This window comes from Rana temporaria, chromosome 6, assembly GCF_905171775.1.
Source record: "Rana temporaria chromosome 6, aRanTem1.1, whole genome shotgun sequence".
In the NCBI taxonomy this organism is placed as follows: domain Eukaryota; kingdom Metazoa; phylum Chordata; class Amphibia; order Anura; family Ranidae; genus Rana; species Rana temporaria.
In genome coordinates this window covers 15,318-35,315 of record NC_053494.1, presented here as the reverse complement: position 1 = coordinate 35,315, position 19,998 = coordinate 15,318, and the positions used below count along the sequence as shown (strand labels likewise).

The 19,998-nt window shown below is 50.5% G+C and overlaps 1 protein-coding gene across 2 annotated transcripts in view; it reads left to right on the top strand.

Annotated features, from left to right (window-relative positions):
• SLC5A2 (solute carrier family 5 member 2) overlaps positions 1–19,998 on the top strand; it is a 64,010-nt gene that overhangs the window by 42,254 nt on the left and 1,758 nt on the right. For both annotated transcript variants that reach the window (XM_040355794.1, XM_040355793.1), the window contains exons 5-13: positions 1,804–1,908; positions 3,716–3,821; positions 5,974–6,054; positions 7,129–7,337; positions 9,696–9,831; positions 10,033–10,140; positions 11,066–11,216; positions 11,330–11,498; positions 15,065–15,280. In XM_040355794.1, coding sequence (XP_040211728.1) covers positions 1,804–1,908; positions 3,716–3,821; positions 5,974–6,054; positions 7,129–7,337; positions 9,696–9,831; positions 10,033–10,140; positions 11,066–11,216; positions 11,330–11,498; positions 15,065–15,280 — 1,281 coding nt within the window. The remainder of the gene's footprint in view (positions 1–1,803; positions 1,909–3,715; positions 3,822–5,973; positions 6,055–7,128; positions 7,338–9,695; positions 9,832–10,032; positions 10,141–11,065; positions 11,217–11,329; positions 11,499–15,064; positions 15,281–19,998) is intronic.

Sequence of the window (19,998 nt, the reverse complement as noted above, 5' to 3'; positions counted from 1 at the left end):
TATGGTAGCAGAGGGGTGTTACAAGGTCCTCCTTCAGTGCTACAACTGACAGAGGCGTGGTGGTTCAAGGTCCTCTCTTAGTTGCACATATGGTGGAGGTGAAGTGGTAGATATGCTACATGTGTGGTGGTACAAGGTCCTCCCTCAGTGGCACATATGGTGGAGATATGGTGGTACAAGGATCTCCTTATTGTAGAGAAGGGTTAGTTGAAGGTCCTCCCTCAGGTGCACATATGGTGGAGGTGAAGTGGTAGAAGGTCCTCCCTCAGGTGCACATATGGTGGAAGTGAAGTGGCAGAAGGTCCTCCCTCAGGTGCACATATGGTGGAGGTGGAAAGGTAGGTGATCCTCTTTCAGTGGCACACATGTGGTGGTGAAAGGTGGGGGTTCAGTATGACCCAGTTGTTCCTTCGATGTCAGCTTACGGCGCCGGAGACCCTCTAATAACCATTGATGCCCACGGAGACATCGTTCCAGAGAGATCGGATCTCATATGTTTTATTGTGGCTTTTATAAGATATTAGAAGGCAAAGAAGCGGCCACACCGGAGCGGCGAGTGTTAATATGTCAGGATAAATAAAGTTATATGCAGAGATTTCTCATAACAAAGGAAAGAATCCTTCAAACTACAAGATAAAGTTCTAGAAGTATAAAGAGAAAAACATTTCAACATGAGAAGCAGAATACAAATCCATTGATGGTACATGGAGAAGGGGTGACAGCGTCTGTGGTGGGAAAGGGGTGACAGTGTCTGTGGTGGAGAAGGGGTGACAGTGTCTGTGGTGGGAAAGGGGTGACAGCGTCTGTGGTGGAGAAGGGGTGACAGCGTCTGTGGTGGGAAAGGGGTGACAGTGTCTGTGGTGGGAAAGGGGTGACAGTGTCTGTGGTGGGAAAGGGGTGACAGTGTCTGTGGTGGAGAAGGGGTGACAGTGTCTGTGGTGGGAAAGGGGTGACAGCGTCTGTGGTGGAGAAGGGGTGACAGCGTCTGTGGTGGGAAAGGGGTGACAGTGTCTGTGGTGGGAAAGGGGTGACAGTGTCTGTGGTGGGAAAGGGGTGACAGCGTCTGTGGTGGGAAAGGGGTGACAGTGTCTGTGGTGGGAAAGGAGTGACACAGTGTCTGTGGTGGGAAAGGGGTGACAGTGTCTGTGGTGGGAAAGGGGTGACAGTGTCTGTGGTGGGAAAGGGGTGACAGTGTCTGTGGTGGGAAAGGGGTGACAGCGTCTGTGGTGGGAAAGGGGTGACAGCGTCTGTGGTGGGAAAGGAGTGACAGTGTCTGTGGTGGGAAAGGGGTGACAGTGTCTGTGGTGGGAAAGGGGTGACAGCGTCTGTGGTGGGAAAGGAGTGACAGTGTCTGTGGTGGGAAAGGGGTGACAGTGTCTGTGGTGGGAAAGGGGTGACAGTGTCTGTGGTGGAGAAGGGGTGACAGTGTCTGTGGTGGGAAAGGGGTGACAGCGTCTGTGGTGGAGAAGGGGTGACAGCGTCTGTGGTGGGAAAGGGGTGACAGTGTCTGTGGTGGGAAAGGGGTGACAGTGTCTGTGGTGGGAAAGGGGTGACAGCGTCTGTGGTGGGAAAGGGGTGACAGTGTCTGTGGTGGGAAAGGAGTGACACAGTGTCTGTGGTGGGAAAGGGGTGACAGTGTCTGTGGTGGGAAAGGGGTGACAGTGTCTGTGGTGGGAAAGGGGTGACAGCGTCTGTGGTGGGAAAGGGGTGACAGTGTCTGTGGTGGGAAAGGAGTGACACAGTGTCTGTGGTGGGAAAGGGGTGACAGAGGACCTTCAATGGCACATTTCTTCTTCCCATCAGGTGGTGACAATGCCAGAATACCTGAAGAAACGTTTTGGAGGAGAACGAATCCAGATCTACCTCTCCGTGCTTTCTCTGGCCATGTATATATTTACTAAAATATCTGTAAGTATTCAGCCAATGAGGCCACACTGAGAACCCTTACCCCTATCACAGGATATACCCCATAATATTACCACACTGAGAACCATTACCCCTATCACAGGATATACCCCATAATATTACCACACTGAGAACCCTTACCCCTATCACAGGGTATACCCCGTAATATTACCACACTGAGAACCCTTACCCCTATCACAGGGTATACCCCATAATATTACCACACTGAGAACCATTACCCCTATCACAGGATATACCCCATAATATTACCACACTGAGAACCCTTACCCCTATCACAGGGTATACCCCGTAATATTACCACACTGAGAACCCTTACCCCTATCACAGGGTATACCCCATAATATTACCACACTGAGAACCCTTACCCCTATCACAGGGTATACCCCGTAATATTACCACACTGAGAACCATTACCCCTATCACAGGATATACCCCATAATATTACCACACTGAGAACCCTTACCCCTATCACAGGGTATACCCCATAATATTACCACACTGAGAACCATTACCCCTATCACAGGATATACCCCATAATATTACCACACTGAGAACCCTTACCCCTATCACAGGATATACCCCATAATATTACCACACTGAGAACCATTACCCCTATCACAGGGTATACCCCATAATATTACCACACTGAGAACCATTACCCCTCTCACAGGATATACCCCATAATATTACCACACTGAGAACCATTACCCCTATCACAGGATATACCCCATAATATTACCACACTGAGAACCCTTACCCCTATCACAGGGTATACCCCATAATATTACCACACTGAGAACCATTACCCCTCTCACAGGATATACCCCATAATATTACCACACTGAGAACCCTTACCCCTATCACAGGATATACCCCATGATATTACCACACTGAGAACCCTTACCCCTATCACAGGATATACCCCATAATATTACCACACTGAGAACCCTTACCCCTATCACAGGATATACCCCATAATATTACCACACTGAGAACCCTTACCCCTATCACAGGATATACCCCATAATATTACCACACTGAGAACCCTTACCCCTATCACAGGATATACCCCATAATATTACCACACTGAGAACCATTACCCATATCACAGGGTATACCCCATAATATTACCACACTGAGAACCCTTACCCCTATCACAGGATATACCCCATAATATTACCACACTAAGAACCCTTACCCCTATCACAGGGTACACCCCATAATATTACCACACTGTGAACCCTTACCCCTATCACAGGGTATACCCCATAATATTACCACATTGAGAACCCTTACCCCTATCACAGGGTACACCCCATAATATTACCACACTGAGAACCATTACCCCTATCAAGGATTATAATGTATGACCAGTCCTTATGTAAACCTGTCTTATTTGGACATTGTCTCTGGAGCACTCTTTATACAGGTCCTCCCTAGGTGACACATATGGTGGAGGTGGAGGTGGGGTGGTAGAAGGTCCTCCCTCAGTGGCACATATGGTGGAGGTGGGGTGGTAGAAGGTCCTCCCTCAGTGGCACATATGGAGGAGGTGGGGTGGTAGAAGGTCCTCCCTCAGTGGCACATATGGTAGAGGTGGGGTGGTAGAAGGTCCTCCCTCAGTGGCACATATGGTGGAGGTGGGGTGGTAGAAGGTCCTCCCTCAGTGACACATATGGTGGAGGTGGGGTGGTAGAAGGTCCTCCTTCAGTGGCACATATGGTGGAGGTGGGGTCTTCATTCAGGTACATATTAGTGTATGACCGGTCCTCTTCTCTGCTTGTGTCAGGTGGACATGTTCTCTGGAGCCATCTTCATACAGGTTGCCCTGGGCTGGAATATTTATCTTTCTGTCATCGCCTTGTTAGTGATCACCACCATATACACCGTGACTGGTAAGTTTAGCTCCTCCCTCCATGCGGGTGACATCTTGGAACTCGTCTGGATCTCCATGTGGGTTACGTCCCAGGGCTCGTCTGGAGTTCCAGGCGGGTTACGTCCCAGGGCTCGTCTGGATTGCCATGTGGGTTACGTTCCAGGGCTCGTCTGGATCTCCATGTGGGTTACGTCCCAGGGTTTGTCTGGATCTCCATACAGGTTACGTCCCAGAACTTGCCTGGATCTCCATACGGGTTACGTCCCAGAACTTGCCTGGATCTCCATACGGGTTACGTCCCAGAACTTGCCTGGATCTCCATACGGGTTACGTCCCAGAACTTGCCTGGATCGCCATACGGGTTACGTCCCAGGGCTCGTCTGGATCTCCATGTGGGTTACGTCCCAGGGCTTGTCTGGATCGCCATACAGGTTACGTCCCAGGGCTCGTCTGGATCTCCATGCGGGTTACATCCCAGAACTTGCATGGATCTCCATACGGGTTACGTCCCAGGGCTTGTCTGGATCTCCATGCGGGATACATCCCAGAACTTGCATGGATCTCCATGCGGGTTACATCCCAGAACTTGCATGGATCTCCATACGGGTTACGTCCCAGGGCTTGTCTGGATCTCCATGCGGGTTACATCCCAGAACTTGCATGGATCTCCATGCGGGTTACATCCCAGAACTTGCATGGATCTCCATACGGGTTACGTCCCAGGGCTTGTCTGAATCTCCATGTGGGTTACGTCCCAGGGCTCGTCTGGATCTCCATACGGGTTACGTCCCAGGGCTTGTCTGAATCTCCATATGGGTTACGTCCCAGGGCTCGTCTGGATCTCCATACGGGTTACGTCCCAGGGCTCGTCTGGATCTCCATGCGGGTTACGTCCCAGGGCTCGTCTGGATCGCCATGCGGGTGACGTCCCAGGGCTCGTCTGGATCTCTATGCGGGTTACGTCCCAGGGCTCGTCTGGATCTCCATGCGGGTTACGTCCCAGAACTCGCCTGGATCTCCATACAGGTTACGTCCCAGGGCTCGTCTGAATCTCCATGTGGGTTACGTCCCAGGGCTTGTCTTGATCGCCATACGGGTTACGTCCCAGGGCTTGTCTGGATCTCCATGTGGGTTACGTCCCAGGGCTTGTCTGGATCTCCATGTGGGTTACGTCCCAGGGTTTGTCTGGATCTCCATGCGGGTTACGTCCCAGGGCTTGTCTGGATCTCCATGTGGGTTACGTCCCAGGGTTTGTCTGGATCTCCATGTGGGTTACGTCCCAGGGTTTGTCTGGATCTCCATGTGGGTTACGTCCCAGGGCTCGTCTGGATCGCCATGCGGGTGACGTCCCAGGGCTCGTCTGGATCTCTATGCGGGTTACGTCCCAGAACTCGCCTAGATCTCCATACGGGTTACGTCCCAGGGCTCGTCTGGATCTCCATACGGGTTTCGTCCCAGAACTCGCCTGGATCTCCATACGGGTTACGTCCCAGGGCTCGTCTGGATCTCCATGTGGGTTATGTCCCAGGGCTTGTCTGGATCTCCATGTGGGTTACGTCCCAGGGCTTGTCTGGATCTCCATGTGGGTTACGTCCCAGGGTTTGTCTGGATCTCCATGCGGGTTACGTCCCAGGGTTTGTCTGGATCTCCATGTGGGTTACGTCCCAGGGCTCGTCTGGATCTCCATGTGGGTTACGTCCCAGGGCTTGTCTGGATCTCCATGTGGGTTACGTCCCAGGGCTTGTCTGGATCTCCATGTGGGTTACGTCCCAGGGCTTGTCTGGATCTCCATGTGGGTTACGTCCCAGGGTTTGTCTGGATCTCCATGTGGGTTACGTCCCAGGGTTTGTCTGGATCTCCATGTGGGTTACGTCCCAGGGCTCGTCTGGATCTCCATGTGGGTTACGTCCCAGGGCTTGTCTGGATCTCCATGTGGGTTACGTCCCAGGGCTTGTCTGGATCTCCATGTGGGTTACGTCCCAGGGCTTGTCTGGATCTCCATGTTATAATGTGTCAATAATTGGATTCACAGAGAATAAATAACAATTGTTCCATTGTGGAGACATCTAGGAAGGAATAAACCATGAAATGTAGAGAAGGGGGATGTAATTGCACCTCATTTACATATTTCTTCCTCTCATCTCTCCCCCCCCACACTTTTTCCTTCCTAGGGGGTCTTGCAGCGCTCATGTATACGGACACTGTGCAGACCTTTGTCATCATCGGAGGAGCCTGCGTCCTGGCCGGATACGGTGAGTGAACTGCGGGTTTCATACGGGGGGGGGCCTTGTGATAAAACTCAGGCTGGTGGAAGCTATGAATTAGAAGCCGGGACTGAGTATGTAATAAGCATATCTGGATAAACATTAGGCATTCCCCTTAGACCCGTCTTGTAGAAATGATATTAAGATGTAGTCACCATGTAGTGTCTCCCAGTGTTGGTTCTATTGGGGCTCACTCATAAGAGCGATCCGGAACCAGTAAAGGACCATTGGTAGTGAAAATCTTCCTGTGGATTTAGAGAGCTGTCCACCAGCGAGGGCCCCTGCGTTATGCACATACGTTCGTTTGGGGGGATAAGTTCACTCTGAAGACATTCTCGGTTAGATATCTATCTGCCTTTGTGGAGGGATGTACGCTTGTGTCTCTCTGTGTGTCTGATCAGCACATGGAGGGACCATGACGTGTCCCTGCAGATAATCTCCCATCCACAGGAACGGTAGTATAATCCGGGTATGTGTTGTTCTCTGAATAATGCAGAATAAGGATTTGCACCAATGGTAAAAGCAGGAATGTGCGCCAATCTCACTACATGTGGGTTACAAAGGGCGGGAAGTTGTACACACCAGCCTACACAGACACACCCACACACTCCCCTAGTCATTGTTGCATTGTTTGAGATTTCTATAACACCTCCTGTTTGAAGGAATGCCAGGGCTTGACTGGCTGAATTGAATAGCCACCAATCCTCTATTGTTACCCCCGTACTTAGTCCTGCAAATAAACATTGGTCCTGTGGTGACGCAGGACTGTCCGTGGAGCTTCCAATGTGAGAAGAGCGGCTGTGTTTGTTTTACTCGGGAAGCGCGGGAGAACTCACACCGCATTATACCAAAGAGCTGGAAAGTAGAAAGTGCGCTTATTAGTGCAAAAGAAATTGGTAATGCATCGCGGATATGTGAATTTCCCCGACACCCGGAGGGATATTCTCTCCCCAGCAGCTGCCAGTGAAGGCGCGGCACGCCCCCCCACTGATGTCATAGATCCATGTCACTTTTATATCCAGTTTTTTCTAGAGTGATGAATCTCATTCTTGTGTCCTTCAGCTTTTAGTGAGGTGGGAGGCTACAACGCCCTGATGGAGAAGTACATGAATGCTACACCCAGCGACCTGGGCAACATCTCATTGGCTTGCGCCTCTCCACGCTCAGATGCTCTGCACTTGCTGCGGGATGCCAAGGATGGGGATCTGCCCTGGCCAGCTGTGATCGTGGGACTGACCATTGTGGCCACCTGGTATTGGTGCAGCGACCAGGTAATTCCCATTGTGTACATCTCTACCTGTGATCTGCCCTCAGTTATCATCACTAGTGTCACCTCAATGCAAGAACAACCCAACCTGAAGCCTCGGGCCTAGACTGCGGGACCTGTCAGCAGGGCCGCCATCAGGGGGGTACAGGCAGTACACCTGTAAGGGGCCCGGAGGCCCACAGGGCCCCAGATGGCAACTCACCTTTTTTTTATTTATTTTTTATAAAAGGGACAATTTTTTTTTTTTTTAGGGGTACGGGGGCCCGGAGATCCCCAGGGCCACGGATGACAACCCCCCTTTTGTTATAAAAAAAATATTTTTTTTTATATTTTTTTTATTATATATATATATATATATATATATATGTGTATATATATTTATTATTATTATTATTATTATTATTATTATTATTAAAGGACCCAGAGGTCCCCAGGGCCCCGGGTGGCAACCCCCCTTTTTTTATAAAAAAAAACATTTTTTTATATTATTTTTTTTATATATATATATATATATATAATATATATATATATATATATATATATATATATATATATATATATATATATATATATATATATATATATTTATTTTATTTTTTTATTAAAGGGCCCAGAGGTTTCTTTTTTTATTATTATTATTAAAGGGCCCTGAGGTCCCGGATGCCTACGTTGGGAATTGTGACATTATCTTCCAGCTTCTCTGCTTCAGACAATCAGAGGAAGCTTTGTATGCAACCCCCCCCCTTTTTTGTAATTTCTTTTTATATAAAAAAAAAATTGTGTGTGTGTATATATATATATATTTATTTATTATTATTAAAGGGCCCAGAGGCCCCTAGGGCCCCAGGTGGCTACCCCCCCTCCCGCTTCTCAATTTCAGGCGGCACATGCCTGAAGCTGTGTAAGGGGCCCCATAATTCCTGATGGCTGCCCTGCCTGTCAGGGGTTTGTTGTTGCCAATGAGGCTTCTGATTGCTGTACTGATATCCAGTGAAGTCAATGAGACACCAGATAACCCATAATGTGACCCCTTCTGGTGTCCTGTGCCAGGATCTTCTCCACCATCTTGTCCTCCACCCAATCCTGTGCTTCTGGTTCTTCTCATAGACCTCCTACACCTCTCCCAGACACCAGACCAGAAAGCATGTATGAGCAGCTCCAGTCCCAGAGGATGGAAAGTCGGCCTATTGACCCCCCCCCCCCCCCATCTCTTTATAGTTCTCCACACATTGATTTGTGACTGAAGCTGGCTGAACACGGTAGCGTTTTGTACCAAATTGTTAGGGTCTAGGGTTTGGGTTAGGGCTAAGTTAGGGTTTAGGGTTGGGTTAGTGGGTTGGGTTAGGGTTGGGGTTAGGGTTAAGTTAGGGTTTAGGGTTGGGGTTGGGTTAGTGGGTTGGGTTTATGGTTAGGGTTAGTGGGTTGGGTTAGTGGGTTGGGGTTAAGTTAGGGTTTAGGGTTAGGGTTGGGGTTGGGTTAGGTTAGTGGGTTGGGTTAGTGGGTTAGTGGGTTGGGTTAGTGGGTTGGGGTTAGGGTTAGTGGGTTAGGGTTGGGGTTAAGTTAGGGTTTAGGGTTAGGGTTGGGTTAGGTTAGGGTTAGGGTTAGTGGGTTGGGTTAGTGGGTTAGGGTTAGTGGGTTGGGTTAGTGGGTTGGGTTAGTGGGTTAGGGTTGGGTTGGGGTTGGGTTAGTGGGTTGGGTTAGTGGGTTGGGGTTGGGTTAGTGGGTTGGGTTAGTGGGTTAGGGTTGGGTTAGTGGGTTGGGTTAGTGGGTTAGGGTTGGGTTAGTGGGTTGGGTTAGTGGGTTGGGTTTATGGTTAGGGTTGGGGTTAGAAATTTGTTCATTCAAGAAAATATTCCATCCGACTTATACAAATTTTCTCACCACTCAAAAACGAACATCGATTTGACTCCACCGACCATTAGAAAACCGAATGAAATTCTACCAGAGTGTCGCCATCTTTACTCCAAAATGCTGAAAAATCCCTTTCCCTCCCCCGTCCTCCCTCTCCAGTGCTCTGTGCTGGAAGAGTGATAGCCACACCCCTTATTACAGGCTTCGCTCCTATAGACTTTACAGAAGGACCAATTGGGTGTGTCTGACCTGGAGAGGAGGCGTGTCTGACCTGGAGAGGAGGCGTGTCTGACCTGGAGAGGAGGCGTGTCTGACCTGGAGAGGAGGCGTGTCAGTCCTGAGAGCTGATTACTAAGTGCCTGGCAGACCATATAGTCCTCCTTGTGTGGCTCTAATAAGAGAGAGGAGACCACGTCCGGGTTACCAGCCATAGAAGAGCCGAGCTTTATGGTGTCTGATGTCATAATGATCCCTGTGATGTCATAATGATTGCTGTGTCTCCACCCTCCAGGTCATCATTCAGCGGTGTCTGGCCGCTCGCTCTCTCAAGCACGTTAAGTTGGGGTGCATTCTGTGCGGTTATCTGAAGATCCTGCCAATGTTCCTGATGGTAATGCCCGGGATGATCAGCAGAGTCCTCTACACCAGTAAGAGCATCCCAGTCCTCCCAGTTCCCATCCCCCAATGCCTCTGTCCTATACATCCCAGTCCTCCCAGTTCCCATCCCCCAATGCCTCTGTCCTATACATCCCAGTCCTCCCAGTTCCCATCCCCCAATGCCTCTGTCCTATACATCCCAGTCCCCCTCCCCCAGATCTGTGATAGTCTCCTATGATTGGACTTTGTAGAGGAAGTGGCGTGTGTCGTGCCGGAAGAATGTCAGGAGTTTTGTGGAACACCGATTGGCTGCTCAAACATTGCTTACCCCAAGCTGGTGGTAAAACTGATGCCCACAGGTAAGTGACCAATCACAGCCCACATAGGACTGAGATACAAGACTACAATGTATTATATGGTACAAGACCCTCCCCCCACCTTGTACCTGACACTATCCCCCCCCTCATTGTACCTGACCCCCCCTTGTACCTGACCCTCCCCCCACCTTTTACCTGACCCTCTCCCCCCTCCTTGTACCCGACCCCCCCTCATTGTACCTGACCCCCCCTTGTACCTGACCCTCCCCCCTCCTTGTACCTGACACTATCCCCCCCCCCTCATTGTACCTGACCCTCCCCCCTCCTTGTACCTGACACTATCCCCCCCCCTCATTATACCTGACCCTCCCCCCACCTTTTACCTGAACCTCCCCCCACCTTTTACCTGACCCTCCCCCCACCTTTTACCTGACCCTCTCCCCCCTCCTTGTACCCGATCCCCCCTCATTGTACCTGACCCTCCCCCCTCCTTGTACCTGACACTATCCCCCCCCTCATTGTACCTGACCCCCCCCCTTGTCCCTGACCCTCCCCCCACCTTTTACCTGACCCTCTCCCACACCTTTTACCTGATCCGCTCCCCCCTCCTTGTACCTGACCCCCCACCTTGTACCTGACCCTACCCCCCACCTTTTACCTGAACCTCCCCCCACCTTTTACCTGACCCTCCCCCCACCTTTTACCTGACCCTCTCCCCCCCTCTTTCCTGACCCTCCCCCCCTTGTACCTGACCCTCTCCCCCCACCTTGTACCTGACCCTCTCCCCCTCCTTGTACCTGACTCTCTCCCCCCACCTTTTACCTGACCCTCCCCCCACCTTTTACCTGATCCTCTCCCCCCTCCTTGTACCTGACCCTCTCCCCCCTCCTCTCCTCCTTGTACCTGACCCTCCCCCCCTCCTTGTACCTGACCCTCTCCCCAGTGGTCTCTCTTGTGTCTCTCACAGGTCTCCGTGGCCTCATGCTTGCGGTTATGTTAGCCGCCCTCATGAGCAGTCTGGCCTCCATATTCAACAGCAGCAGCACTCTGTTCACTATTGATGTCTGGAAGAAGCTGAGACCTCGGGCTGCGGAGAGGGAGCTGATCCTGGTGGGGAGGTGAGTGGCGGCTCCATGCCGAAAGACCAATCGGATGACAGCGGTGTCACCCAACATATCTCCTCTCCTCAGGGTGTGACAGCGGTGTCACCCAACATATCTCCTCTCCTCAGGGTGTGGACGGTCTGCCTCGTGGCCTTCAGCATCGCGTGGATTCCCGTGGTCCAAGCTGCACAAGGAGGGCAATTGTTTGACTACATCCAATCCGTGGCCAGTTTCCTGGCACCGCCCATCGCCGCCGTCTTCTTCCTGGCGCTATTCGTGAAGAGAGTGAACGAGGCGGTGAGACATTTCACATCATCACCCAGAATGCCCTCCCACACCCATAATCCCCTCCTCCACCCAGAATCCCCTCCTCCACCCATAATCCCCTCCTCCACCCAGAATCCCCTCCCCCACCCAGAATCCCCTCCTCCACCCATAATCCCCTCTGTAACGGCTACCCGGGCTAGTGAGAGGGTATCAGCCGTCCTTTTCCCTGGCAAAGTGCGATATGCAAGTAAAACCGGTATCATTCCATCCCCAAGATCCAGAGAGAGAGAGAGAGAGTCCCCCATCAAGAACGAGACGAGGCTGCGTGTTGAAGGGTCAAACAAGACTGTTTAATGGGACATTTCCCTTAGCTTATATGTGCTTACAACTGTTACAGGAACAATGACAATCTCCGCCCCCCCTTCACACAGATACTTTGAAATAATGACATCTCCTTGAATCAATCAGTCTCTAGACGTTCCGGCACCGAGATCCACTTAACATGACCTGGCCAGGCACATTCCTTTCTCAATAGAATTCAATTAACCTTTAGAACAATACACACTCACAGATGATCACGTTAGCATACACCTGGCAGGAGGCTGTTAACTGGTAATACACAACAGAGAGTCAATTAGCATTTAGCAGTGAAAGAGCTCCTTCTACAATTAACCCTTTGAGCTCAGAATATAATGTGGTAAATCCAATTCTAACAAGTCATGCAGTTCTTTGTAGGCAGAATAGTTCATAGGTCCGTTACACTACTCCCCTTTTGTGGAACACTCCGGCAGACCCAGATTGATCCTTTTTCGGGTCAACTTGGGGATGTCCGGTCTGCTGTTAGGGTAAAAGTTCAGTTTGCCTGGACAATTCGTCGGCATTCCCATTGGCTTACCAGGTCGGTAGCTGATGGTGACGGTGAATAATAGAATTCAGTTCTGGAACAGGCACTTGCTTTGCTCTCTCAATGGCTCCCAAAACCTGTTGCTGATGCTCTTGGGACAGATAAGGCACCACCTGGATGCAAATTCCATTTAATCTTTTGACAATTTCCGCCTGTTTGTGCATTTCAATGTTCAAGCCACAGGACATCTCATAATACATGACATAGTGTCGTTGCATCTCTGATTTCTCACTGGCCAACTTGTCACATTCCCATTTTAGACTGTGATATTGTGCCGGATCTACAGTACATGTCGGGGAAGGTAGTCTTACCCGGTTCTCAGCAGCAAGCGGGTTGATTCCAGCAACGCGGGTGGTCACGGGACAAGCAGCAGCAGGTGTAGGTAAATAAGCTGAAGTCAGTGGGCCAATGTCGTTGCCCAGCACCACCTCGGCAGGTAGGTTGTCCATGATACCAACTGTGGTCTTTCCTGACCCGACTCCCCAGTCTAAGTGCACCCGGGCGGTGGGTAAGCGGAATACAGCGCCCCCTGCGACCCGGACGGCAACTGTGCGAGTGGACACATTCTCTGGCTTTACCAGATGTTTTTGAATCAGAGTGATAGTAGTCCCGGAATCTCTTAAGCCTTGTGCTACTTGTCCATTCACCTGTACCTCCTGACGGTGATGCTGACAGTTATCCGGAGAGGCAGCTTGTATTGGGTCTGCCTCATACCAAATTCCCAGACATTCCTCAGGGCCCCCCTCGGTCTCCAGGCAGTGGGCCGCAGAGGGACGTGATGGAGTGACCTCTGTGTTGGGTGTTGTGCGTCTCCAGTTGGTAGTTGTAGCTCTCAGAGGGCAATAATGAGCAATATGTCCCGTGTCGCTGCAGTGATGGCACGTCACCCTAGACGAATCCCGGGGGTAGTTGTTAGGCCTCTGAGAGCGTGGTGGTCCTGGTGGGACTGGAGCCCGAAACTCTGGGCGTGGGGTGACGGTTGGAGTACGCGGTTCTACCTTCTGAGCCAGCCGTGTAGTACCCTGGCTTACTTTCCTTGTCTCCGCGTACTCATCTGCTAGCCGAGCCGCCTCGTTTAAGTTAGCGGGACGGCGATCTCGTACCCAGTCTTGTATGTCTGCGGCCAGGTCTTGAAAGAAATGTTCCATTAGGAACAGCTGCAATACTTCCTCCCCGGTGTTGGCCTTGCACACTTGGACCCAATGGGATGCCACCCTTTGTAACTGGTTGGCCCATTCCATGTGGGAGTCCACAGCCATCTTCTTGGACTCCCGGAAGCGCCGGCGGTAGGCTTCTGGCGTTACGGCGTATCGGGTTAGCAGCGCCTTTTTAACTTGCTGATATTGTAAAATATCCTCCGGAGCGAGAGCCCGAAAGGCTTCATTGGCTTTGCCCGACAATTTCCCCGACAAAATAGTGACCCATTGGTCTGGTGGTACCTGGTGTAGTGAGCACTGCCTCTCAAAGTCCGCCAAATATCCATCGATTTCCTCCTCACTTTCTACAAAAGCTTTAAATGCAGTGAACGGTATTTTCTTTCCTGTAGCCACGGGTGGGGGGGTAGGAACTGCATGTGTAATGGGCTGTCTCGCTCTTACCAGTTCCAGTTCTTGTCCCCTCTTAGTTTGTATCTCCTCCCTTGCTTCCCGGAACAGCTGGTTGATTAGTTCCACGGATGTTTCTGGATACAAGGATAATCTCCGCTGTACAATCCCAGTAATTACATCTTCCTCGCTGACCGGTGCAAGGGGCTCCGTTCCTTCCATGGATCCATCCATTTCGTCCAGCTCCAGCAGGTCAGCTATCAGCTCCCTCCGTGGTCTGTTACTGGTACTCCTACCACGACTCTCCAATAGATCTTTTAGTGTGGATCTTTTCAGCCTGGCGTACTGCGACTCCATTCAGAACTTGCTCTTTGGTCTCTATCATTCCATCCCCAAGATCCAGAGAGAGAGAGTCCCCCTTCAAGAACGAGACGAGGCTGCGTGTTGAAGGGTCAAACAAGACTGTTTAATCATGGGACATTTCCCTTAGCTTATATGTGCTTACAACTGTTACAGGAACAATGACAATCTCCGCCCCCCCTTCACACAGATACTTTAAAATAATGACATCTCCTTGAATCAATCAGTCTCTAGACGTTCCGGCACCGAGATCCACTTAACATGACCTGGCCGGGCACATTCCTTTCTCAATAAAATTCAATTAACCTTTAGAACAATACACTCACAGATGATCACGTTAGCATACACCTGGCAGGAGGCTGTTAACTGGTAATACACAACAGAGAGTCAATTAGCATTTAGCAGTGAAAGAGCTCCTTCTACAATTAACCCTTTGAGCTCAGAATATAATGTGGTAAATCCAATTCTAACAAGTCATGCAGTTCTTTGTAGGCAGAATAGTTCATAGGTCCGTTACACCCTCCCCCACCCAGAATCCCCTCCTCCACCCATAATCCCCTCCTCCCTCCACCCATAATGCCCTCCCCCACCCAGAATGCCCTCCTCCACCCATAATGCCCTCCTCCACCCACAATGTACCCTCTGCCTTCACCAATCCTGAGTCCTTATAAAGCCATGCTGATGCACAACCACCACAGCCTACATATTGCTCCACTATACACCACCCAACCCAATATTCCCAGTCCTACCCTCCCCCACCGCCCTATATCTGGATGTTTTTCTTGCAGGGTGCCTTCTGGGGTCTGATTGGAGGGCTGTTCCTGGGTCTTTGTCGGATGGTGCCTGAATTTGCCTTTGGATCGGGAAGCTGCTCTGCCCCCAGCTCCTGCCCTGCGCTCATCTGCGGAGTTCATTATCTCTACTTTGCCATCATTCTCTTTTTCTGCTCGGCGGTACTTATCCTGGCCGTGTCCTACTGCACGCCGCCCATCCCGGACCAACAGGTGAGAGGCGGGTGCTGGGAAAGTAGTGACAGAGTATGGGCCGAAAAATTCCGTTCTGTATTGTGAGATCTTTTCCTTCAAGTCTATAGAGGGACCCCGGAATTCACAAATAGTAAGGTTATACTGCCACCTACAGGAGGTTAGAACACTAGCAATCAGGTTATAAGCCCGTGCCTTTGTGAGCTATGACTAAGCACTGAAACCCCAGTGTGAAACGCGTAGCTATACACCCCACTGCTTGCTGTGCTTTATTCCTTTTTTTATCATTAAGGTTTTTGTGGTGTGCGGCCATCCATAATTTCTCTTCAAGTTGTCCCGTGCCTTTGTAACCCCTCTTCCACCTATAACCTCTCTTCTATGAGTAACCCCTTTTTCCCCTGTAACCCCACTTCCACCCGTAACCCCTCTTCTACCTGTAGCCCCACTTCCACCCGTAACCCCTTTTCTCCTGAGTAGCCCCCCTTTTATCCGTAACCCACCTTCTCCCTGTAGCACCACTTTTACCCATAACCTCCTTTCCCCTTGTAACCCCCCCTTCACCCCTCTTCTCCCTGTAGCCCCTCTTCTCCCTGTTGCCCCTCTTCTCCCTGTAGCCCCTCTTCTCCCTGTTGCCCCTCTTCTCCCTGTTACCCCTCTTCTCCCTGTAGCCCCTCTTCTCCCTGTAGCCCCTCTTCTCCCTGTTGCCCCTCTTCTCCCTGTTACCCCTCTTCTCCCTGTAGCCCCTCTTCTCCCTGTAGCCCCTCTTCTCCCTGTAGCCCCTCTTCTCCCTGTAGCGTGGAACACATTCCAGAGGGTAGTATTGGGAGCATCAGTGGTTGGGTAACCAAAGCACCTAAACCCGAGGTAAGTATAGTAGCAAGTTCTAGTCGCAGTCTCAGAACACCCAATAAGAGGACAGTATGCGACCGGTCTAAACTACGTGGCAGGTTCACCGATGCCGGGAGCCTGGAGGACAAGATCGGTGAACGAGATATACTGCTGTACGAGGAGGATTTGGATTTTGTGGGAATTAGAGACCTGGTTCAATAGCTCTCATGATTGGCTGTTGACCATTCAGGGGGATTCCCTTTATCGCAGGGATAGAGGGGGTAATAAAGGGGGAGGGGTATGCCTGTATATCAAGAATAATGTACAAGGGAATGTGAGAGATGACATCACTAAGGGACCGGGGGAGGAGGTGGAATTCTTATGGGTGGAGCTCCAAAGGGATGAAGCTAAGGGGAAAATAATACTGGGAGTATGCTATAGACCTCCTAACCTGAGGGAGGGGGAGGGGGATCGCTTATCACAATTTGGATTAGCGGCAAGGATGGGAAGTGTCGTCATAATGGGGGATTTCAATGATCCAGACATAGACGGGGCGGAGGGAACCGCGCATTCATCTAAGGCTCGCCAGTTCCTAAATGTCTGGCAGGACAATTTCATGGGTCAGGTGGAAGACGCACCAACTAGAAATAAAGCGTTAACTGGATCTACTGATTACCAACAATACAGACCTGATCACAGAGGGGGTAATACGGGGAAATTTAGGAAACGGCGATCACAGGTCAATCGTCTTCAGTATAAATCACACAAATAGGAAACATAAGGGGAACACAAAGACACTGAATTTCAAAAGAGCGACTTCCCTAAACTACGATCCTTCCTAGAAGATATAAATTGGGAATTTTTGTTGGAACAAATGCCCTTACATAAGGGCATTAGCCAAGGCATCCTAGTGGGAAATAAATGTAAAAGAGCGAACAGAAGTCCTGGATGACTTAACTCCAATGTAATACATATAAAAGCAAAAGAGAAGGCCTTCAAAAAATACAAGGCTGAGGGATCATCATCAGCATTCCAACTGTACAAAGAATGCAATAAGAAATGTAAGGGGGCAATCACCCTAATATAGAACACGAAAGGCACATAGCAGAGGAGAGCAAAGAAAGTATGTAAACAGTAAAAAAAGGGAGGGCAGACCATATTGGACCCATAAAGAATGAGGAAGGACATCTGGTTACAAAGGATGGGGGATGGTGAAGGTATTGAATTTATTCTTCTCCTCTGTCTTCACGAGGGAATCGGGGGGGAGGGGCCTCAGTAACCAAAACTGCAGTGTTTATCCTCAGGACACGTCACAGGTTAACAGAGGACAGAGTTAGAATCAGACTTGGAAAACTTAACATTAATAAATCACCGGGACCAGATGACTCCACCCGAGGGAAATCAGTCAAGTAATTGCCACACCATTGTTCCTCATTTTTACTGACAGTTTACTGACTGGAATGGTATCAGCTGATTGGAGAAAAGCCAATGTAGCTCCAATATTTAAATAGATCCCAAAATGCATCCCTGGGAAACACAGAGCAGTCAGCCTAACATCAATAGTATGTAAGATCTTGGAGGGGATGATAAGGGACTATATACAAGATTTTAGTAATGAGAACGGAATCATTAGCAGTAATCAGCATGGAGTCATGAAGAATCGTTCTTCCCAAACCGATCGATTCCCCTGAGAGGGGAGTTGCCATCTAGATAAAGGAAGTCCTGTAGATGTGGTGTATCTGAATTTTGACACATTTGCCCATAAACGTTTACTCTACAAAGTAAGGTCCGTTGGCATGGACCATAGGGGCGAGTACATGAACCATAGGGGGAGTACATGGACCATAGGGCGAGTACACGAACCATAGGGGGGAGTACATGGACCATAGGGGGAGTACATGGACCATAGGGGGAGTACATGGACCATAGGGCGAGTACACGAACCATAGGGAGGAGTACATGGACCATAGGGGCGAGTACATGGACCATAGGGGCGTGTACATGGACCATAGGGGCGAGTACATGGACCATAGGGTGAGTACATGAACCATAGGGGGAGTACAGAGACCATAGGGGGAGTACATGGACCATAGGGTGAGTACATGGACCATAGGGGGGGGGGTACATGGACCATAGGGTGAGTACATGGACCATAGGGTGAGTACATGGACCATAGGGGGAGTACATGGACCATAGGGCGAGTACATGGACCATAGGGGGGAGTACATGGACCATAGGGGGAGTACAGAGACCATAGGGGGAGTACATGGACCATAGGGTGAGTACATGGACCATAGGGTGAGTACATGGACCATAGGGTGAGTACATGGACCACAGGGGGAGTACATGGACCATAGGGCGAGTACATGGACCATAGGGGGGATACATGGACCATAGGGTGGAGGACATGGACCATAGGGTGGAGTACACGGACCATAGGGTGAGTACATGGACCATAGGGGGAGTACATGGAACATAGGGGGGGGAGTACATGGACCATAGGGGGGGGAGGACATGGACCATAGGGTGAGTACATGGACCATAGGGTGAGTACATGGACCATAGGAGGGAGTACATGGACCATAGGGGGGAGTACATGGACCATAGGGGGGAGTACATGGACCATAGGGGGGAGTACATGAACCATAGGGGGGAGTACATGGACCATAGGGTGAGTACATGGACCATAGGGGGGAGTACATGGACCATAGGGGGGAGTACATGGATAGAAAACTGGCTACAAGGGCGAGTTCAGAGGGTGGTGATAAATCGGGAGTACTCAGAATGGTCGGGGGTGGGTAGTGGGGTCCCCCAGGGTTCTGTGCTGGGACCAATCCTGTTTAATTTGTTCATAAATGACCTGGGGGAGGGGCGAGCAGTGCAATCTCTGTATTTGCGGACGATAATAAGCTAAGCAGGGAAATAACTTCTCCGCAGGAAGTGGAAACCTTACAAGAAAATCTGAACAAATTAATGGGGGGGAGGGGCAACTACATAGCAAATGGGGTTCAATGTAGAAAATTATAAAATAATGCAATTGGGTGGTAAAAATATGAATGCAATTTATACACTGGGGGGGGGAGAACCTCTGGGGGTCCCAGTAGATGAGGGGCTCAGCAATGGGGGAGGGAGGAGCTCAGGTATGGGGGAGGGAGGAGCTCAGGTATGGGGGAGAACCTCTGGGGGGGGATCTAGGATGGAGAAGGACCTTAAACTACGTAGAGGGTTCTTTACTGTAAGAGCGGCAAGGATGTGGAATTCCCTTCCACAGGCGGTGGTCTCAGCGGGGGAGGGGAAACTATTAGATAATCACCTGAAGGAGCCCAACATACAGGGAGATACAATGTAATACTGACATCCAATCACACACAGGGGGGGGGGGGCCTCCTATGTAATGTCACTACCCTCCCCTCCCCCATTAGGAAATTACAGAAAATATCAGGTCCCCAGCTGAGGCTTCAGAGAGTGGGCGGGGTTTTTATGGGTATGTGAGGTTCTGCAGCGCTACTAGTGATTAATTAATTATACAGGTATACCCCACTTTTAAGTACACAATGGGACCAGAGCATGTATGTAAAATGAAAATGTACTTAATGTGAAGCAATACTTTTCTTCACTTCTGGGGTGTCAGGGACTGTAGTGGGGGTGTCAGGGGACTGTAGTGGGGGTGTCAGGGACTGTAGTGGGGGTGTCGGGGACTGTAGTGGGGGTGTCGGGGGCTGTAGTGGGGGTGTCGGGGACTGTAGTGGGGGTGTCGGGGACTGTAGTGGGGGTGTCGGGGACTGTAGTGGGGGTGTCAGGGACTGTAGTGGGGGTGTCGGGGGCTGTAGTGGGGGTGTCAGGGGCTGTAGTGAGGGTGTCGGGGACTGTAGTGGGGGTGTCAGGGGCTGTAGTGAGGGTGTCGGGGACTG